This window comes from Melopsittacus undulatus, chromosome 10 (assembly GCF_012275295.1).
Source record: "Melopsittacus undulatus isolate bMelUnd1 chromosome 10, bMelUnd1.mat.Z, whole genome shotgun sequence".
NCBI lineage: Eukaryota > Metazoa > Chordata > Aves > Psittaciformes > Psittaculidae > Melopsittacus > Melopsittacus undulatus.
This window is the reverse complement of record NC_047536.1, coordinates 13,338,107-13,360,736: the sequence shown is the minus strand read 5'-3', so window position 1 is coordinate 13,360,736 and position 22,630 is coordinate 13,338,107. Positions and strand designations below refer to the sequence as shown.

General features: G+C 44.6%; 1 protein-coding gene across 2 annotated transcripts; it reads left to right on the top strand.

Annotated features, from left to right (window-relative positions):
• The first annotated feature begins 82 nt into the window (after positions 1 to 82).
• LOC101878284 (solute carrier family 22 member 5) lies at positions 83 to 22,094 on the top strand. 2 transcript variants are annotated; one of them, XM_034067110.1, is made up of 10 exons: positions 83 to 475; positions 6,658 to 6,761; positions 8,981 to 9,135; positions 9,945 to 10,116; positions 11,023 to 11,149; positions 15,368 to 15,468; positions 18,098 to 18,312; positions 19,481 to 19,663; positions 20,028 to 20,163; positions 20,682 to 22,094. In XM_034067110.1, exons 1-10 carry the CDS (start codon positions 83 to 85, stop codon positions 20,746 to 20,748), a joined length of 1,653 nt encoding a protein of 550 aa, XP_033923001.1. In that variant the 3' UTR covers positions 20,749 to 22,094. The 2 variants fall into 2 exon arrangements, with proteins under 2 accessions (XP_033923001.1, XP_005147336.2); XM_005147279.3 differs by having other exon boundaries at positions 20,677 to 22,094.
• Positions 22,095 to 22,630: the final 536 nt, after the last annotated feature.

Sequence of the window (22,630 nt, the reverse complement as noted above, 5' to 3'; positions counted from 1 at the left end):
CGAGGCGCTCCTTGGCGGCTCGGGGTGGCCGCTTCCTGCCCGCGCCAGACCGGCCCGCAGGTAGCGGCGGCCGCAGCTCGCCATGCGCGACTACGACGAGGTGGCGGCTTTCCTGGGCGAATGGGGCCGCTTCCAGCGCCTCGTCTTCTTCCTGCTCAGCGCCAGCATCATCCCCAACGGCTTCAACGGCCTCTCCATCGTGTTCATGGCCGGCACCCCCGAGCACCGGTGCGTCGTGCCCAGCGGGGCCAACCTGAGCGCGGAGTGGCTGAACGCCAGCATCCCGCTGGAGCTGCGGGGCGGGCGGGCCGTGCCGAGCCGCTGCCGCCGCTACCGCCTGGCCGCGCTCACCAACTTGTCTGCGCTGGGGCTGCGGCCCGGCTCCGACGTGGAGCTGGAGTCGCTGGAACAGGAGCCGTGCCGGGACGGCTGGGAGTACAGCCGGGACGTCTACCGCTCCACCATCGTCACCGAGGTGCGGGGTTATCCTAATGCTGGGGCTCTTCGCTTTCCCTTGTAAAAGTAGCCTCTAAGCGCAGCGCGTTTACTGCATGTGCGCGGCTGCTGAATGGGCTTCATGCGGTACCTGGATAGTGGCTTGGAGCAGGGGTCAGTGCAGGAACAGTGGGTGCGCCCGCCTGGTGGTTCGGGGAGGGTTCATTGGGCTCGGGAAAGGTCTGGTTTTGTTGTGCACAATGCAGCAGTCAGGAAACCCTGATGTTGTGTCTTAAAGGATACTGAACTGCATCTGTTCAGCCCGCGATGCCGCTGCTTTGACCGTGCCTGCTGCTTTGATGTCCCTGTTCACCTGCAGGGGCAGGTCATGTTCTGCTCTGCTCGTATGCACCCTATGAGCCAAGCCTGTGGTCAGGGCAGGCAATACAGCTGAAGCTGTGCCAATGTTCCCTCTTGTTTTAGGTGAAAGCTGAAGAGATCCACAGGTGCTTATCCACTTAAAGTGCAAGGAAATAGATTTTGAGGAACACTAGAATTTCCAAACATGTACAGTTTGCTGGGGTTTATTTCAAAAGGCTTATAAAGCGTTTGTACAGTCCCAATGCCTGTTTGTGCCTGTGGACAAGTTTTAGAGAGCCAGAACTATAATTGCTCTTATTCCTTGCTTTGCATAATGGGATGTTTGGATAGTGATGGGTGTGAGTATTTAATGAACATAATTATTAAGTACAGAGCACAGAAGTCTTCCTCAGGAGGACTGGAGTGAGGAAGGGAGTGTGGGAGAGGAGCCATGGCACCGCAGGGAATCATGGAACGGTGGCACTGGAGTTGTTGGAAACTTCCCTCAAACGCACACAGCAGCAGGGCCTTAAGTGATGCACAAGGCATCCCTTCACCTGTTTCTAAAGAGCTGCTTGAGAGAAAACCTGCTCTGAATCTCTAGATGCTGCTTCTTGCTGAAATGCACTGTTGTGTGAGGCTGGGCTGCTCTCAGAGCAGCGTAAGGCAGTTGGCATCCTCTCGTGGGAGTCCCATTCACGGCTGAAATGCAGATTTTGTTCCAGTGCCTTACTATAATGTTTCACTTGGCTTAGACACGGTTTCAGCTTTGTCTCTGGAGTTTCTTCACTGAGCTTTGCCTTGGTGTAAATTAAAACATCCTGAGCTCTCAGGGTATTGTCCAGGAGTCCTGTAATCTATGAGAAACAGGAGCTAACATCTTGCTGCACCTCCCCAGCAGCTCTGGTGTTGGCAGATGTTCCGTGCCTGTGGGAGGTAATGTCTGTCTGCCCAAACATCATGCACCGGGGCACTGTTGGGGTTGGGGTTTTTCTCCCTTTATTAATGCCTCCCAGGGAGTTTTGCAAAAGCTGTGGCCTTTCACATACTAGCAGGTTTTTGGTGTTGAACTCGTTGCATTTCTTGGCTTGCTGCTGCTGCTTTCATGATTGACCAATCTTGTTTCGTTGCATATCTTGCACTCGTTGAATAATCATGGGGACCTTTGTCCCAGATTTCCGTAGCCAAGGGAGGGGGAAGGGGGAATTGTTTTAAAGAAAGCTTTTTGCTGAATCCCTCCTGCCTCTGGATAAAGTCCTCGTTTATAGTTCTGCTTTTCAGAGATTTAAAACGTTCAGTGCCCCCTCGCTTGGAGAGACCCTTCCTTTTCTCCCACAGACTAACGACAGAAGGTTATTACCCTGTCTGCAGTATTTAACCAGTTTCATGTAACAAAATCCCTTTCTGTCTTTTACTTCTTGAAATGCTGTAGCTCAGGGGATGAGAAAAGCTTTGCCTTGGCTCAAGAAGCCATCTGTGTCACTCTTACTCATTCATAAGTCCCATAAAAAAGAATGTAGGAGTAATAAAAGTTCCTATGTGGTAATAAAAGGAATAAAACCCAGGGTAATTAAGGGAAAAGGCTAACTTCTGCCAGTCTGATCTGTTATGGAGCTATACTGAATAACTGGGAATAGAATTGAGCAATGGAGTTAAGAGCATGAGAGGACCAGAAATATGATATAAGAAGACGTTAGATGATACAGCAGTCCACATGGGAGTAATTCTAACATACTGAAACATAAACAGGCACATTTTGTATACATGTGTTCACCCTCTGCTTCTAAGATGTGTTGTGGTGTTCATCAGTTTGAAATCGGGGCAGGAGGTGTGCTCCAGGGCTGTGTGGTTTATGCCTGTTGTGCTCTTACAGGCTTCAGGGACTGGTTTTGGCAAAGGAAGGATGCGTGTGGCAGGTATTGCCAAGAGTCCTGAGGCTTGCACAGGGCTGGTGCTCTGTCCTGTCTGGACATGCAGGGAGAGAAAGTTCTGGGCAGATCTGAGGGCCCAGAGGTTTACGTTCCCTGCACAACAGGGATTCAAGTGCCCTGCTGTGCTGCCAGACCTGCTGGAGATCAGCCGGTTATGCCAGACCTTCAGGAAGGAAGTGGAGATGGCAGTGGTGACATCTGGAATGACAGAAATGGTTCAGCTGTGGAACTAGAGGTTTCCATGTTCACCCTTTGGAAGGCAGAGGGATGTATTGTTTTGCTTTACCAGAATAACCCTGGGTCATGGTAGACATTGTCCTTTTTCTCCAGCCCCCTCGAGAATGTGATGTATGAGGGGTAGTTCAGTTTCTGTGCTGGAGCTGTAAGATATTTGTCACTTCCCTTCCTGTTCTGTGCAAGTTTTCTCTCTGTAACAATTGAAAACAGCAGCAAGGGGAGAAATGGAGCAGAATGTATGTTTTGTACATACAGACTTCTGTTTGTATTTGGCTAATGAGCTTTAATGTCCCATTTAGAGGTTCGAGGTATTTGAAATATACAAGTGTGTTGTCAGAGAAAAGGGTGTTTAATAACGCTCATAGCTCTTGAGTAAGCAGAGTATGTTTATATAGATATAAACAAAACCTGATTCTGAATCGGAGCTCCGGAGTCCTCAGTTGTGAGGCTGCGAGATTGTTTGTGAAGAGCCTGCCTCTGCTTGCAGGGAGAAGCAAGAGGTAGGAGAGAGAGTACAGGAGGTTGGATTGGCTTCAAAAACTCTTGCTAACATGTTGACTTTATAAAGAAAATATTAGCACATGGGACCATCCCTCATCGGTTTTCAACTGTGCGTTATTCTCTGCTAGAGGAAGACAGCTTCAAAAGAAATAAAGGAGTGGGAGGACACCAGGTATTGTTGCTATAAAAGTTCCTGTTCCTATTGAGTTTTTCCTTCTATAACAGGGATGTAACCAAGTGAGGCTCTTGAGTTGTTGTATTTGTCACAGTTCATCTTTGTCCGGGGTTGTAGTAATGTTGTTGGGGAAGTGGGAGTTTTTCTGTGGTGGAACAGTTCTCTCTCATCTGAGAAACAGCCTTTTGTCAAATGAAGCCCTGAATTCTACTGGTGGTGGCCTTGCAACTACTTGTAACTTTCAAAACATATTTGGTAGTGGTCTGTATTTGGTATATATTTGTTTCTTGTGATGCTATTGCAAGGCCTGACAATGTTTTGAGAACTCCTCTATAATTAAACTTGCAATTTCCATGTTATGATGCATTGAAAATGTCAGGCAAATTTTATCCTTATGTAGAGTGGCATCTTGTTATTAGCAGCTAGAATTCTGTTATTTCCTCTTTTGCCATCTCTTACAAGGTGATATAATTGCAGTGAAAGGGAAGCAGGATGAGGGAGCTGCATCAGTGTCTGGATGAGAGCCACTGCAGGATTTAGTGTTAGCAATTCATGAGGTGCCAGCTCTCCTTTCAAGGCATGGGCTGCTTTGCAAGTGCAGTGGACGCAGAGCCTGCACACAGGAAATTACTCCTTGCCCCTCCAGGTTTTGAAGTATCTGGAGAACACCCAGGAACAGTGTTTCTCACTTGTGGTACAGCAGTACCTTCAGCTGGACTTGTGGCATCCTGTCTGCCTGAGCTTACCTTGTGGTTTTAGTGTGATGCTGTTATTTTGGGCTGTGAATGCTGTTCACAGCTTGCAGTTTAAAGAACTCAAAATATTTCATCTTGGAGTCTGCATTTTGATTGTGGCTTGTGTGAAAACTGCAGGCAAGTTTCCTTTTTTGATAGTTATATTAGTGTTCAGTCACATGTTGGAAAGGTGTAGGAAATGCTAGTCTAGCAAGACTGATGCAGTTCTACAGCCTCTCCTTAGTGTAATCCTAGCTGAACCTGCCATAATACTTCTTGCTCGGGTCTTCTACCAGTCCCCTCTTCCCACCCACCCTCACCAGCAGCTGGTATCAGCCAGGAATCTTACGGAGGTGAATATCCCACCACACATCTCTACTCCAATGCATAAGTAATCATTGCCGGTAGGTGTGAGGATACTGGTAGGCATCACCCCAGCCTGGTCATTGTTCAGGAAGAAGCTACAGTGCAAGCTCTCTGAGTAAGAAGATAAGTTTAAACTGCAGCAGAGGGTGTCCCCTTCTGAAGTTGTAATAAAATGGAGTGAGGATGCTCTGTGCCATGCTTAGAGCATTGAGTACCAGTGTTCAGCAGCTCAGTGCTTTTCTCCTGTTTGGAGCCCCCCATACCTTGCCGGGGTTAATCTTATCTCATTCACTGGGGCAAAGACCGTTAGAGCTGGCAGGCCAACTGAAAAGATACTAAGAAATGAAAAAAAGCACATGATTTTAGAGTACTGGGTCATGTTATACCGTGTCCAAACAGCACTACCAGCAGCAGGATTCCATCAGTAACTACTGGGACACTCGCTGTTTGTGGTGCTGGTCTTCTATCAGTGATGCTCCAGTGACTTCTTGGGCAACATACAGCTGAGGGAAGGGTATGGTTGTGGAATGGTTCTGGGAGGCTGATGCCACCATCACTGACAAGCAATAGCGTAGACCTTGTTGGTGAGTTATTGAGAAGTTGAAGACGTCAACATTCATTTACTGGGGCAAGAAGTAACAGACCTTAAAACCCTTTTGTTCTGATGGTTGTGCATCTGTGGAGTCTGTAAATAACTGGTATTGCACAACCAAGGCAGTTTTTCCTTGGAAATTTGGTGTTGAAGTTCACTTTGGTGCCTGGTTCAAGTGATCTTCAGCATAACAGCTCCTAACATGGTGTTAGTAGAGTGGAGAGAAAAACAAGCTGGTAATCATTACCACATTTAAAGAACCACTATGGTCCCAGCTGCCAATGCAAGGAGCTTTTGGCAGAACAGTGCAAACAATTTTATTACCATGAACTCTTCCAAGCAGGTTTCTCCTTAGTGGCCAGAAGAAAGTGTTTGTTAATGAGCACAAGCACATCAGTGTCTGGAAAGCCAAATGGGCCACAGCCTCATGTCAAAGTACAGGGGGATGCCAACTCACAGGTACAAGGTGGTCAGCTGGAACATAATGACTTATTTAGTAATGACTGTAAATCACTGAGCTAGAGTCTTGGCTGGGTAGATTTTAGTTCTGTGATTGAAGATGACTGGCTCCAGTAGCTGGTGCAAAGATGGTTCTTTGTGAGTAGGTAAGTCTTTAGTAATGCAAGACTTGTATTCATAGTATTTTATTTCCTGGTAAGTGCCATCATGTGTAGGCTTGTGATAACTACTGGGACCTTTGGCCTATATGAATTTGGTGCTGATCATTCACTGTGTAGTTGCAGCCAGGAAGCTTCAGTAAAATGGATCTGGCAACTTGGATTAGCCTCTGGGGTCATCACAGAATTGCTCAAATGTTCTTTAATCTGTAATGAAGTACAGCTTCTATAGAATAATTGCAGAGTTAATTATGAATGTTAATTGCAGGTTTTAATCCACACGACATTGATAACTATAGCAAGTTAAATCCCTTATGTGAGTGGTTTGAATTTGTTAGTAGAAAGCCACAGTTTTGACAGGAGCTTCTGGAATGATGTGTAATTGATGGTGTTACAGGGTTTATTGGAGCAGCGCTTGGAAAGCTGATGTCTGCACCTCAGGTGGTGGGAGGCTGGAATGGTTTGGGGAGTAAGTGCAAGAATAATTGAGGGTTACGAAGTCTGAAATAAGGAGAGATTTTTCAGACATAGCAGCCCAGCATCCCTTCCCATTGCTTTCATGGAGCTGCATCCCCGCAGCAGGTTACTCATTCCTCTTGCGGAGGTTTTCTGTCCAAAGAGCACACTTTCATCCAGGCTCAGCCGAGGTGTTTCAAAGGGAGGGGAAGTCTTGTTTACCAGAAGACTTTCATGTTCTCTCTCTCTGCAGTGGAACCTTGTGTGTGACAACGACTGGAAGGGACCCCTCAGCACCTCCCTGTTCTTCGTGGGCGTCCTGCTTGGGTCTTTCATATCGGGACAGCTCTCAGACAAGTAAAGTATATACACCAGAGCTGCTGGCTCTGTTTGGTGCTGTTTTGTAAGCGATTGTGTATGTGAAGTTTCCTGTATCTGTCTGCGATTGCTAACACATCTTTGTTCCGTGACTGTCTAATCTGAAGGTACACAGTGCATAGGGAACATGTCCTGAACTAGATAGAACAGAGTGGTACAAAGATTGTTGGGGGGGTTGTCTTTATCTGTTTATGTTTTCAGCAAAAGCACTTCTGCAGCAAACTGGGTTTATGCCAGGAGCAGGTGTAGGAGATAAATTTTGTCTGGAAATATCAGATTAGGGATTTTCTCTTCTAATTACTTTGGACCATGATCAGAGGGATTCCTGAGGCTTGTTTTCCCTTTTTTGAGGTCAGATTTGAAACTCTTTGCGTAAACACCTATAGCTTCTTTCGTCGTCATCAAATGCAGCATTCAAATCCGATGATCTGCATGTGTGGAAGCTCAAAGTATGAGTGCTGCTCAGCTGTACTCCAGGGAAGCAAGGCTTTCTTGTCAGTCAGTACAAACCGTAATGAATTGGAAGAAGCCATTAGGTTTTGTGGTATAAAAAGTCATCTGGTTTGTTTTTTAAAGCTCAGTTTTCCCAATTCTCTCCCTGGGATTTGCTGTGCAGAGCAATGTGTGCTGTCTTCCTGATTGTCAGAGAACAGTATGTGGTCCTCTAACTTGCTGATTCCCTTGCAGAGTTTATATTTCTTTGAAACACAATCCCTGTGCCACGAATCTTGTAGCATCGTTCAGGGCCATTGCGTGGTCGCCTGCTCATCAGGTTGGACCAACCTTGAGCTTGGAGGCAGTGATCCTTGAAAAGCAAGCAGCTCTCCTGGACTTCTCTCCAGAGCAGTATGGCATGGATTTTTCCAAGCGGATTGCTGATGAAGCCAGTGTTTGCTCTCCCAGTGATACTCCCTTCTGCCTTGTTTTTCCCTTCATGATCCTGCATTTCACCATGGCACAGCCAGCAGCCACGGCAGCCTCCGGCCCTTACATCCCCAAACAGCTCTCCTTGTTTGCCAGCTTGAGGTCCAGTAATGTCTCCTTTTGCCAGCTCCTAAGTCATCTGCATTAGGAAGTTATCATGAAAGCATGCCAGAAACTTCCTGGGTCTTGTCCTTCAAATCCCCCACAATGGCCAGTGCCTTTGAACACAAGGCTTCCTGTGGTTGTCTGAAGCTGGCCTCCTTCTTGCTGACCAGGTGGACTGCAGTGGACACCTACAGCAATGCCAGTGTTGGTCTACTTGCTAATCCTGACCCATAAGCTCTCAGCTGGCTCTTCATCCATCCCCAGACAGAGTTCTGTGCCTTCTGGCTGCTCTCACATTTCCACTCTTCACTATGAGGCATCTCCCACCAGTTCATCCTGGTGCTGCTGCAGGGCTTGGGTGCTTCCTTCAAAAGAGCTCCCAACCCTTTGTCTGCCACAAGGATGCCATGTGTTTTACATGGAAATTGCCCAACAGGTGAAGCAGGAGCAGTTCTGGTGCCAAAAGCCATTAGCTTCCCACTTTCACGGTCACAGGAGTCTCCTCCTGTGGGTCCTTCACATGATGGCACAGGCACTGTCATGGAGACCGTTGGTGCAGCTCATCCAGTTCCTCTCACAGGACATTGGCACTGACTTCTACAACAGCTTGATGGGTTGGGTTGAGTTTAATTTCCTTTTATCTTTAATACTTCATCAGTAGAACTGCTGGAGTCCCTTAAATTGGTTCATTTTTTACCAAGAGGAACGAAGATTACAGCATGGGATCACTCCACTGATAACAGCATCTTACACACCTCAGGTTTAGCTCTCCTTCAGAAGCTTTCCTTCTTCATGTTTTACCATGCTGCTCTATGTCATGAGCTGTGGCTCCTTAGAAAAGGAGCATCTCATGTTCCTGCTTTTGAAATAATTTGATGATTTTATTCCTTATTCATACTATCAGTAAATAAAAAATAGTGTCCCAGCATATACTTAAAGGCAACTTAAGTAGCAGCCCTTGGAATGTTACTTTCTCTTGGCCAGTGGATGTTTTAATGTATTTAGAGTAGTTGTGCCTGTGTCATGTTTCCCGAACCTCTGCTTTCTGCAAATGTTTTGTATCTCCCTGAGAATTTATATGAGTAATCGTATTTTTCTGTGTCTCAAGATTTCATTTGTGCTGTTGTGTAATAACCTCTTTTCTTCTTTCTTTAATCTGTCCATGGAAGGTTTGGCAGGAAGAAAGTGCTGTTTGCAACTCTGGCGATGCAGACTGGCTTCAGCTTCATACAGGTCTTCTCTACCAGCTGGGAGATGTTTTCAGTGTTATTCATGCTGGTCGGCATGGGGCAGATCTCCAACTACGTGGCAGCGTTTGTTCTTGGTATGAAAGTCCTGCTGGGCACAATATGTGTTCTCTTGTCTTGTGCTTTTCCTGCTCCTTTTCAGTACTGGCTTAGGGTTGATTTGTTTGCCAGGCAGCAACACATCCTCACCACATGTGGATAACTTGTTCTCTCTTTGGAAGTTTCCAGTCGATAGAGGTACAATCTGAATTAATTCTGTGGCTTACCATCCTAAAAAGGCCAAAAATCTATTACTTGGAACAAAGTCCATCTTCTGGTTGGAGCGATAAGACACGTAAGACATGAATTCTCAGGGATTTCTGTTGTCCGTTTTGGGGCCTGAGTGCCTTTTTGATTTAATATATGTGTACATCAAAAGATTGTAAGGCTTTTTGGGCTAATAGCAAAATAGTCTTTCAGAAGGTGATACAGGTCAGGGACCTAACTCAGGCATCTCTGAATTATTCCATAAAGAAGCTGGTTTCTCTCCATGAGCTGGAGAGGACCCTGTAGAGATCAAGCTGAGGTTAATTGTTGTGAATATTTTGCTGTATATTAGGTAGGTTTAGTTCCTCAAGTAAAATGTGAGATTCTGAGAAGATACAGAGAAGTATTAGCTACTGTGAGCCACAGAAATACTTTATGGCCCAGTTCTCTTCCTGTTTTATATATAATTACCTCGGTTGATGAAGGATCACTGCATGAAGCAGATCTCTGGTGCCTCTAAAACCAGACAGCACACTGCACTAACTACTGTATTTCAAAGCCAGTTATTAGAGGTGGGTTTGGTACGTTATGTGGTTGCTGTTAAGTTAAATACTGCCCTTCCCTCTGCTGTTTTGAACAGGCACAGAAATCCTTGGCAAGTCAATCCGGGTGCTGTTCTGCACGCTGGGTGTCTGCATATTTTATGCATTTGGCTACATGTTGCTGCCACTGTTTGCTTACTTCATCAGGGACTGGCGGATGCTGCTGCTGGCGCTCACTTTACCCGGGCTGCTCTGCATCCCGCTCTGGTGGTGAGTATAAGTTAAAAGACTTCAGTCTTTAACAAGTCCTGTCTACAGGTTTCTAAGGTCCAGACTCCAACCAGCCTTTACCAATGAAATTCAGGAACGGGCAGGTGAAGAATGGACGTTGTGTCCCAGCTGCAAGTCCATAGCTTTGTGGGTGATGTGACTTATGCCTGAGAAGCCTACTCTTCATTTCTGTAGGCCTCTATAAAATGAAGTAATGCACATACATAGAAAATAAATAAAAAGTCAGTAATGATCATCCTTCTGCACCATCTTAAATCCATGATTAGGCCTCAACTAAGGGCAGGAGAAACCGGTTGTTTTGGGAAGCTGGGCAATGCTCGGCTGACGTAGATTTGGGAAACTACAGATCGATACTTGCACATCTGAGGCTTCCGTGTTTTCCTCCATAGTCGAATACTACTTTTAGGTGGCATGTAGCGCTCAAATAGTCCACACGGTGGTGATGTTTCCTCGCTAGCCATTTGTAGCTCCCTCCAGATTCTCATGGGATTGAATAACTGGTGATTCTGCTTTCTGACTTGCCTTTGTGACAGTATTTCCAGTTACTAATTGTACGTGTGTTACTCTTCAAGGATGCACCTCTTCACGTACAGAATGCTACTTGTGTAGTCACGTTTCTGAATTCCTCTAGCTGTTTCCCATACTCTGAAGGTTTTGATTGCTCTTTTTTTCTCTGAGTCATTGCTAATTTCTTTAGTACTTCTAAAACCCACAAACACATTTTGGTCTGCTCTTGTCCAGCGTGCTAGTCTGCTCTTGTAAACCTGATTTCTGTTGCCATTGCTCGAATTTCTGCAAGATGTGACAGGTTTTGAGACCTTCATACCTGGAACAATGTGGACTGATGCCTGCAGCAGTGCTTGTTACTCTGAACTTTTTATACAGGGTCATTCCGGAGTCTCCTCGGTGGCTGATATCCCAGGGAAGATTTCAGGAGGCAGAAGACATCATTCGAAAGGCTGCAAAAACTAACGGCATTACAGCCCCAGATGTGATACTTCACCCGAGTGATGTAAGATCGATTTAGCATCCATTGAACCTATTAATGACCATGTAAAGTGATTGATTTCCAGATGTATGAATTGAGTTATGCCTTCAGTGTTGTTATGTACTTCTCAGATGAGTAAAAGGTCATCCTTTTCCTGAAAAGCAGAATGCCCTTTCCTGCTTCATTAAGATTTGCAAAGCCCTTACTGTCCCATTCCCATGGGAATGTCAGCATACATTCTTTTTGATCCAGTTTACAGCCACCTTTTCCCTTTTACACTCTATTTTTTGAGGGAGGTAATGAACTTCAGGTAACTATTGCTTTGTGATCTGAATACCAGGGCTGAACAGGTTTTGTACTTGCACATCCTAGTGTAGTTCTATAAATCTTAACACAAGACTAATCCTGATGAGTGGCACTGGAATTAATGTCATTCTAGTTTGTATTCAATTCCATGTTTTACTGCATGCTAAGGAAAGCAAAACTTGAGCCCTGTTAGGGTGGAGTAGGTAGCAGTATCTTTGCTTCCCATCTGTTTCTTCCAACATGTACTTGTGTCCTGTGGGTATCTCCCTTTGTCTGATCTGTTTGGTGACCTTAGGGTGTAAAAGCAGTTCCACACTCATTCAGACATGACTTCCAAAGGTCAGACAGACAGAGTGTTTGCCTAATCCAGGAGAATGGCACCTTCCTCAGCAGACATGTAGAACCTGTCGGGGCAGTTGCCCAATTGTGTTCTAGTTGACAATTGGTATTGTAATTATGGGACGATCCCTTGTATGCTCACTTGCTTTTCAAGGCCTCTGTCCCAGGCTAGGGCAGATGGTTACACATTGAGTGTTTGCTGTTGACATTGAAAAGGCTTTGCTTGGGTTAAACTGAGCTGAGGAGCAAACAAACTGCCTGTTCAGACTTATCTGTAGATAGTAGGACAGACATCTTGGCCTTGCTGGGACAGAGAGAGAATGCCAGCAGGACCCAGATCTTCTGAGGAGAGCTTTTTCCCTGGATATTCATAGGACATGGTGTTTTTTTTCCTTTTTAGTCCTCTTTTCGTGCTGTAGCCATGAAAATGCGCCCATTGTGAGTGGCAGGAGAACAGAAAATTGGCTCTGGCTGCAACATCTGCTTAAGGTCACTGTCCCTGGAATCTTCTATCTTCTGTTCTTAGAAAGAAACATTGATTTGTTTGCTGTCTAAGAATGGGGTTGGATTACAAAGCAGCAGAAGGCAGGGGCAAGGAAACACTGGACAAGGGGAAACTGCTGACTTCTGCAGCAGGATGGGCCGGTTTTCAGGGGGCTTGTTTACAGATAAATCATTGCACATTAACTTTAGGAAAGGCAGATTAACATTGTGGCGCTCAAAGGGAAATGAGCTTGATGAACAGGCAGTTTAAATGTTTAAATGCAAGACTCCTGCCCATCTTTTTACTTTTCAAGGTCAAAGTAATGGCCTGGCCAAAAAACTCAGTGCAGAGAGAGCTTCTCGCCATCAGTGGTCTGTTTGCCCTGTTCCCATGTCTGCTTTCTGCAGAGCTGTGAAGAAAGAGGCTCACTGCCTCTTGGGTTTTCAGGAAGCTTATTCACACTGCAGAGAGGTTCTTGGGAATCTGGCTGGCTCTCAGCCCTCCTGCCTTTGGAATGTGAGTTCTTTAGAACTCTCCTCCTTCGGAGGAGCAATGCCAGCTCATGTTTGGAGTATTCCTCAGCCCTGGGCAGCTGGGGAGCAGCACCTGCAGCATTCAGGCTCTGGAGATTTCAAAACCAGTTAGGATCCTGCAGGTGACTGGTTGCTAACAAGCTGCAGAGCACAGACAGAGGCTGCTTGATTGAGTTATCCCATATGAGGGGAGTAGAAATGCTCAGGTTACGGGTTTCATTTCAAACCATCATTTAGCCCTTCCTGCTCTTCTCTTAGCTTCTTGTTCTAGCCTGTCCTGTCAGGGATTGTGTTGTTCATATATTCAGCTCCTAAAAGCCATGCTCATTCTTTTTCTCATCAGCTGTGGCTGAATTTTGCTGTTCCTGATTTTGTTTTATGGTTGATTTGGTTGGGGGGGTGGTTTCCTCCTTTTTTTTGTTTCCTGTTTGCTGGTTTCTTGGCAACAAATAGTGGCAAAACTGGAGAATGCTTAGGAAAGATCATGTGATTTATGAGAAAGGCTGGGAGCTGCAGAGCTGACTGAAGCTGACTCGTGGGAGGTTTGGCTTCAGGCAGAGGGAAAGCTATGAAACATGAAGAACTTTGCTTTTCTTAGACAACAAAGATTTATGAAGTCAAATACACTGCAATTGGGTGTGCACAAGCATCAGACCCTCCAGGTTTACCCTCCAGGTCACAGCAAAATAGCACTCAAAGAATTTTCACCTGACTGCAGGGATTACATAAACTTCATGTTCCTTTCATGTTCCCATTAGCTTGGATACAGTTTACAAGGTGCGGAGAAGATAACATATGTTTTGAGTTGAGGGACAAGAGATAAGGGCCACAAATCAGTGTCCAGCAACTACCCTGCCAAAAAAAAAACCTCACTAACTGAATATGGAAGAGAGGTTGATGAAGAATTAAGTTAAACTAATGGTTGCTTTTGTCTCTTTATTGGTGTGTGGTGTCCTGCAATACATCCAGCTACTTCTGCTGAACCAGCTTGATGTTTTAGGGGAAAAGGGATTTTAAACTGAACTAATAGATTAGAGGATGGTATGTTAGACCAGGGAAAGAGTTAAGTTTAGAGTAATTGCACTCTACTGTAGCTACAACCATAGTTCATTTCTATAGGTAACTTATTTGCACATACGATGGAGTACACGGTGCCAACAAAAGCAATTCAGTCTTTAAGCATACTGGAATTTAATTTGACATCCTCAGGTCACACTGACTTACAAAACCAAAGGAGGAAGTGATCTCTGTATGCAGTTTATTGTGCTTGCACTTCATAGAGGTCCGTCAAGCAAGAGTGAGTCTTCTAGTTGTGGAAAGAGAAGTCTTCAGTATTGTGAGGTATTGGCTTGGCAGCTTCCAATTCAAAAGATGCCCAAATACTTTAGTATTGCCTTTCTTCATTTTAATTCTGAGGTGGATAAAGTGCTAAGGATGCTCAGGTGGATGTGTGGGTTTTTTTCTTGTTAATGTTCTTGCTGTGAGGCTGTTAAAGATACCATTAAGCTGATGAGTGAGCAGTTGTGATAAATCCTGAAAACATACCATCTATTGTGATAGCAAAATATCACCTGGCTAGAAAACTGTGATTCTTCTTCTGCTTTATCAGAGTCAGTAGTTTAAATCAATGGAACTTGTCTTCTTACATCACCTTTTATATATTCTGAAAAGCTTGGCCCTGTTACTTCTAGTTAAGAGTCTGAATCTGAGGAGTCGAAAAAAGCCTTAAATTCTTTCTATTTTTCCAATCTTATTGAGCACCAAACGTGTTCATGTGCTTCAGGAACAAGTACCTTTGCATTGTTTACATGGAAGTGGTTTTATATTGAGGAGCTGGAAAGTTTCATGGGGAAAGGAGAAGTTTGTTGCCCTTCTTTGCTTTGCTTTGCTTCTTAAAGATCATCTCAAAACCAGGCTAGATAATGGTGAGGACTCTTCAACTCATTAGCCAGTTTCTCTCTGTTCAAATACATTACTGTGGATCCAGCATGAGGAGTCATTTACTGAATCTACCCTGCTGCAGTTTAATCTCATTATTTCTTGCCTGGTCCTACAGGTCTACTGCAGACAGTTTATCCCTTCTTTTGCTGGGTTTTGAAGACCGTTCTTGGTCTTTGGTCTTCTGGCCCTAAATAAACCCTCTGCTTTTACAGATCATGTTTTTCAAGTGTCTTCTCATCCTTGTTGCTCTCTTCTTGTTGGGGTGCAGTGATTTGCATGCTCCTCAAGGTGCAGTGCTCGAAACTGGATGTGAGACCCTACCAGCAGTGAGATATAAATCATGAATTAATGCTGTCACTTTATAATTCAAGTACAAAAGTAACAATAAGCAGTTGCTCAGGCAGAATTTATTCCTCAGGCAGAATAAATCATTACTAATTTCAGCCTGTTTTAAGTGTCTTTACATGAGGGAGGAGCAAGTACTTTCACAGATAGTTGGCTCTTAGGGCTTATATGAGTTTAGGTAAAACTGAGGCACCTGTTTCAGCCCTGCAGTGTGTGCTATGGGAGGGGATTACTTTCACAGTAATTCTGCTTGCAGGAAGTTAATGATCTTATCTTTGTTGTTGTTATTTCCAGCTGCAAGACCTGGATTCCCAAAAGCAGCAGACATACACCATTTTGGATCTAGTGAGAACCCGAAATATCCTCACTGTCACGATTATGTCAGTGATTATTTGGTAAGCAAGCGTGGTTCAGGAGTATACAAGCACAAAAGCAGCAAACCATTTCAAACCTGGTCTTTGAACACAAAGGTGTTCTGAAGAGATTCATACAAAACCAGCTCAAGAGCCAACAACCTGCTAGCTGAAGCAACAGAAATCTGGTTATGTAGGTTCTTAATCTCAGTAACAGTCTAGAAACACATCTGGATTGTTATTCCTTTCTGAAGCAGTCAGGCATATCCTAAACTGAGCCAGAATCAGATCAGTTGGTGATGATGTGTGGGAATCCTGCCTTATATTGTGCCTTGAGGAATGCTTTTCTGAGTGTAACAGAGTCTTCAAAGAGGAGTAAGTCATGCCCTGTCCTCCGGTCAGAGAACTACAGGGATCTGAACACATCCATGCTTGACTTAGGGGGGAGAATCTTCCTATTACTTTTGTGTTGTCTCTTAAAGGGATAAAGCTGCCTTTGACGTTTTAATCTGAGATTTCCCTAGACTTTCCTGCTGGCTGCTCTGTCTTCCTGCCATCTTCACCTGGGGTTTGCACTAGCTGAAGCCATGCTTTGATTAAACAGTTGTCATTTACCTTTACGGCAAATCTCAGTGAAGCTGTAATTGCTCAGAGAAAACAGGGAGGGTAACTTACAGCCTGCCAGAGGCTATAAAAGTGAGCTTCAGTTAGTGCATGTACCTGCAGTGTCCTAACCAAGAAGGTCTCTTAAGTGCTTTGGGACTAAGTAAGTTTATTTACCACCTTTGTGAACAATGTTCCTGTGCTTTAGTGGGGCAAAGCTTTGGAGGTCAGTTCACAGAGCTGCCAGCGTGTACAAGCTGATGTGGCTTTTTGGGTCAAAGGATGACTTAGCTAATATTTAAACCAGATTCCATTGCCCATCACCAAGAATATCAATTCAGTTTCCATATGTGCTGTATTATGAACCAAAAGAGCTCATAAAAGAAGCTCTGTAAAGAGGGTAGTTGCAGGTAGCAGTGTATCCCCTTTACATATTGCCAAGTGTTTTGTTCATTTTGAGTAAGTAGCAACCTTTACACTAATCCCTTTGCTGGGTTTGCATCAGGGAGGAGGAAGTTTGGCCTCTTCTCACCCTGGGGTGTGTAAAGACCTCTAGAGGTTTTCTGCAAAATATAGAATTGTGTCAAGATCTGGCAGTGTGATAAACTGAGACAAACTGCTGCTGCAAGGGAGTTCCAGCAAACACAGCTTATTGTGCATAACTCCTAGGAGCACAGTGTTGTGGAAAACACTGAGTACCTACCTCTGAGAAGAAAAGCTGTAGCTGGCAGGGCACACTCAGCAGCAGGGGGTCACCCTCAGCTCTATGACTTCATACTTTCCCAGGTACAATGCAACTTATTTTAAGCAATTGGACCATGAAGGCTCTTCCACGTCAAGTGAGCCAGAGGAAGAACTTCCCTCTTGTCAGTGACTCACATTGTGCTGTGCAGTGATTTTGCTCCAGTTCTGTTCTAACACAGATGCTGAAGGAGATGAAGTGCTGAGTGCTTTGTACCCACCGTTGCACCTGGGCGAGTCCTGAGCCAGTGCCCATTATTTCCTTGTTTATTGTGTGTTGCTGGTGAAGCATGACCTTGTCTTCCCAGCATCTCCCAAGACATGACAGGATTTGTCTCTCAGGCCAGTTGTGTGTTTCCATTCATTGTGTGGGAGCCAGCCCTCATCTGGCAGCAGCACAATTAAGGTGGCACAATTAAAGTGTTCCTCGCCCCTAGGCTCTGTCCTGCTGCGCTGAGCAGCCCAAGCACCGAGCCATGCAGACATAGCTTGGATGCTGCCCAGCCACCCTGGGGCATGGCAGAGAGAATCCCTGATTGTTTGGGTCTGCTGTGATGGTGTATTCCTTCTCTCTGACTTTATACACAAAGCATAGAGGGTAATGACCCAGAAACAATGTTCTTCATCCAGAGCTCCCTGGTAAATATAAGAAAGAGCTATGGTACACCACAGCAGCAGTAAAATTTGGTGGTCCAGACTTCCAGTTTAAGACTATAGCAACTAGTATCAAGAACTTCTGTATCCTCACGTTAGGAATGATCATCACTTCTCTCCCAGGATATGGGATGTATGGTATTAATATATAGAGGAATACATGAGAAGTAGTCAGCCCCTCTCCATCAGCACAGTAAGCAGAGACAAATGAGATATCTAATAGTGACAAATGCCCAGAGCTTCCTTGCAGGATCTGAACAAAAGTGGGATGGACAGTTGCACAGTCATGCAGTGGCATCAGAAAAGTTGTATGACCTCTCTAGCTGAAGGACCTATGACCATGGGCCCATAAACCTGTGCCTCAGCAAGGCTAGCAACAGCTCTGGAGTTACCTCATTGTGGTAATGCTGAATAGGGTATTTTTAGTCTTTTAAAATATATTTTATTCTTTGAATTCAGGAGCAACTTGGAAGATAAAAAGCATCAGCACTGTTAAATTGCTGTCTTGCTCTTTCTGAAGCTGGCACTTCAGCTGCTTCAGAGGTGAAAGAATCTGGCACATGCTGAATTTGCCTTCGGGAGTGGTTTCTGTGCTTAGCAGATGTAACAGAGGTTCACAGCAGCCTCAGGAAGAAGAGAAATTAGTCTGATCGTGTTATTCTGCTTCTTTCAGGATGATAATCTCTGTTGGTTATTTTGGACTGTCTCTTGACACACCTAACCTGCATGGAGATGTCTATGTGAACTGCTTCCTCTCGGCAGTGATTGAAGTTCCAGCCTACATTATTTCCTGGCTGCTGCTTCGAAATCTCCCGCGACGGTACTCAATGGCTGCTGCGTTATTCTTGGGAGGCTGTGTTCTTCTCTTCATTCAGCTCGTGCCTTCACGTATGGAATCGTTAGTTGATCTCAAATATGCATGATAGGTGAAGTGCAGTACCCTGCGCTAGGCAGATGTGAAGGAAAAGTGTCCTGAGGGGGACTAAGTACAGATGTTTATTTCCTGTCTTTGTCCCTTGGTTCTCCGTGCTGCTGCACAAGGAGCTCACACATGTCAATTCAAATACACTTTTGGCTTTGTAGTCTGTTGGGATTAGCATTGTAGTCCAGATTTGCCTTTTGTGCACATCCCTCACCAGGTGCCTTGGTATGGTCCAAGTGTAAAACCAGGACTAGACAAACCAGACTGATAGGAGATTACCAAGAGGCTGCAGAACTTACTTCCCAAGGAGCTGTCAATGACTGTCTCTTTGTGGCTTGTTTCAAGAGTTATATTCAGGGCAGTCATTGTGGAAGCATTTTTGCTTGGCAAAGATGCTTGTACTGAATTGATGTCAATAACTAAAATAATGTTTGGCAACTGGAAAGGAGGACAGAATAACATGTATTGGATATCAAACCGTAGGTGTCTTCAGGACAGATTAGTAGAGTTATGGACTGATTACTGATAATGATATGGAATATGATGAGGGTTGTTGTTGCTTAGCACTTGTTTACAAATCAAAGCATAAACAAGAGAATGCACAAGTGCTGCCTTGCTTATGTTATACAGGTAATAGATGTGTTGTGAATCAGTTGCACACTGATCTGTTTTCATTTTCAACTCTGTCCCAGTTCAAGTCAACCCAGCTTCCTCTAATTAAATTATTGACTTGCAGCTAAGAATGTTAATGAGAAACCAGAGCAGGAAACCAAAAATAACTTCTTTCAAATGTTTAACTTGATTCATTTTATTAAAAAGGGATAGAGAGCAATAGCAAGGATCTGAAATCTGAGAGGACCTCTCCCGTTCTTGCTCTGTTCTCCTTATTCTTTGCTTGGCAGGAAGCCCCATGCCCAAGAGGAAATTGAAATGTTGAGTCCTAATAATTAAAAATTAAAACATAAAAACATTGCCCATGCTTGGAGAGATCTGCAGGGGAAAAAGATGCCAAACACTGGGATGAATTAGGCAGGAGTTACACAAACATAACAGAGTTGAGAGATGCCATGAATTGTCAGAGCTTTACTTTGCATAAAAGTTTGCTTAAAAGTCCTTCCTGCATTTTGATTTCAGATATTCGTGCACTATCCATTCTGCTGGTGATGTTGGGGAAATTTGGAATCACATCTGCCTTTTCAATAGTTTACGTTTACACAGCTGAGCTCTACCCAACAGTAGTGAGAAACATGGGAGTTGGAGCGAGTTCCATGGCCTCTAGGCTGGGCAGCATCCTCTCACCTTACTTCGTTTACCTCGGTAAGTGATCTCCTTTGGGGGGGAGATGCTGGTGGATGGATAGCAATACTTTCTACCCACGTCAGTGTCCTGCCTCTGCAGGTCATTGGGCTTTTCTGCTGTTTAGGAGATGCTTTGAAGACTCACAATCTGATTGCCTGAACAGGGGCAGCTCTTACGGCTGTTGTTTCCTGGTCCCTTGAGTTCCTTAACCCACATTTATAACAGCAATGCTTTGAACACCAGCCTATGAGGGGGACTGGCTGGGTTGTTTTCTACTGAAGGCTTAAGTCTTGCATGGATAGAGCCCTGTACCTAGGTACAAACATCACCAGCGACTTGGAACTGATACTAGCTTGCTTGTTTGTTTAATGTATTCTGCTAGGTGCCTATGACCGATTCCTGCCTTACATCTTGATGGGGAGCCTTACTGTGCTATCAGGAATTTTGACTTTATTTCTGCCAGAAAGCTATGGAATGCCTCTTCCAGACACCATTGATCAAATGCTGTTGGTGAAAGGGTAAGTATCACTGTGTCGCCTTCTGATCTTAACACGTGTTCTCTATATGGAGAAGGGGAATGGACTTCCCCAAGTATTACCATATTCCTCTTCCCAAGTGTGTATGTTTTGGACATCTCAGCTCCAAATTTATCATTTTACTCTGAAGGCTGAATAGAAGTCCATGAATGCACTTAAATGTGTTGCTTTATAGGGACACTTTGTGGGTTATAATCTCTCTTCCTAGGTTCTAAAAGTACTGGGGGAGGGCTGAACTCTTCCAGTTTAGTTAAACTGACCTAAAAATGCATTGAGAACCTTTGTGATTTTGCCACTGCTCTGAAGGTGGCACATGAGCATACACCTGGTGTAGGAAAGGGACCTGTCCAACTGAAGCCAAAAGGATGGTGAAATCAGGAGGCTGTAATATCAAATAGGGCTCAGGGTATCAAAGACTTTTTTTCCTCTGTTCCCATCTATTTTTAAGTGATTTTTCTTTCTTTTTGTCTGCATTTCCTTTTCCTTTTTTACCAGATTAGAATACAGACCTGCCTCTCGAAACAAAAGGGATTCCAAGGAGGAAGAAGAAAATCCAGATATCTTTAAAAGCACAGCTTTTTGATGGAACTCCTGTGTACTTCCCTGGTGGACTGAAAGTTAAATGGACTTTTTCTTCTAAAATGCATTCTAGAAAGGGCTAGTGGCAACACTTCCTGTGATTTTAACCTTATTTATTAATTTAAACACTGTGTTCCATACATTCTCTTTTTATATGAGCAGAAGTAGTGTATAGCCTTCAGTGAGGTTTGTCAGCCACAGCTGGTTTAATAGAGCAGTACCATGAACAGTATCTGAGCAATCCTGTGTAACTTTAAGTGTGTAGTTCAGCTGAAAGACACTTGAAAATGAGTTCAAGGGGTGGCAGGTACCTGGATCCCTCAGTGAATCTTCCCCCACAGCTAATGCACATCAAGAAGTCAAAATTGCCAGACAAAGCTGGTAATTTGGTTTGATTCTTGAATTTCTGTCTCTGGACAGGAAACTTATTTATTAAGCGGAGGTGATGAGAACATGCCCCCGGTCTCACCCAAATGACTCCACATGCTGAGTTTGTTACCAAATTCAGGAAGATGCAAAGAAAGATTCTGAGACTGAATTGGAGCTTGGTGTGTTCTCACTCAACACAGATGGAAAGGGTTGTCTTGCACAAACTCTTTGTAAGCACTGAAGCTTTGCTCATGAACTTCACTTGGTTCCAGTGCTGGTTTTCTACTCTACCTGCACGGTGAAGCTGTTTACATCTGGCCCTGCCTGTGGCCTGCTTGCAGGCCAGATTTATGCAGAAGGTTTTGGCTGTGTGTGGAGGGAGCAGTGGTATTTGGAGTTGTTCCGCTTTGATGGGTGATGGATGTTTTGTGCCTGTTGTTTTAACGTCTTCTGTGCAATTTGGATGATGGAAACAATTCTCCTGTCCTCGTTCTGTGCTTTTCACACACATGCACGTTCACACGCACACAATTACTATGTTTAGAGCTATGTTTTGTGTTAATTTATGGCACTGTGTTCACCTCATGGTGGAACGTACTGAGAACAAACTTCAGGACGTGGCTCTGAGCACTGGCTCGCAATTCTCAGGTGCCAGCACTACAGCTACTGTGAGGTCTGTTGTTTCCCTCAGCTCTCATGTAATCACTGAATTGTTCTCAACCTGCTTAAAGAAAGAGCTCTTGTTGACAGTCTGCCAAGAAATTGTTCATTGAGTCGTGGGAGCACCCTTGGCATTACCTGTGTTTCTTTAAATACATGCAATGTATCTGTACACCCCATCTCGTTTGTGCTGTTCTGATTATACTTTGGCAGATGTGAATGGTGAAAGATTTCTCTCTTATGGCACTTGTCTGTATTTTGTTCTGTCTTGTTGAGACTTAATAAACAGAACCTAAACCTTTGTAGCCAAAGCTTTTAGGGGCCTTACTTTGCTGTGTGATCTGATTGTGGGAGTTGTCATAGAATCACAGCCTGGTTTGTGTTGAAGGGACCTTAAAGCTCATCCAGCTCCAACCCCTGTCACAGGCGGGGACACCTTCCACTGGAGCAGCTTGCTCCAAGCCCCTGTGTCCAACCTGGCCTTGAATGCTGCCAGGGATGGGGCAGCCACAGCTTCTCTGGGCACCCTGTGCCAGCGCCTCAGCACCCTCACAGGTCACAGACACGACCAGACTGGTTCTGTCTTCTGAATACAGTAGACTTCAGCTGATTCCAGTCTCTCATTAACCAAGACATTGATTCCAGCAGCCAGACTGATGTGTGCCCTTGGGATTACTTGTTGCAGAAACAAGAAAGCTGAAAACACTGTATAGACTATAGTGGTTTGTTTGCTTAAACTTTCTGAGTTTGTTCCCCTTTCCCTGCATTTTCTCCCCTGCTTGTTCAGCACTTCAATTTCTGGATGCAGCAGGAAGTTGCCTGGTGGTACCAGCTCATACCC

Excerpts from the sequence above, each read along its gene's own strand:
- LOC101878284 (XM_005147279.3), top strand. The coding sequence starts at position 83 with ATGCGCGACTACGACGAGGTGGCGGCTTTCCTGGGCGAATGGGGCCGC. Across the intron at positions 10,117-11,022 it reads CTCTGCATCCCGCTCTGGTG|GGTCATTCCGGAGTCTCCTC; the intron begins GTGAGTATAAGT and ends CTTTTTATACAG. Across the intron at positions 18,313-19,480 it reads CATTCAGCTCGTGCCTTCAC|ATATTCGTGCACTATCCATT; the intron begins GTATGGAATCGT and ends TTTTGATTTCAG.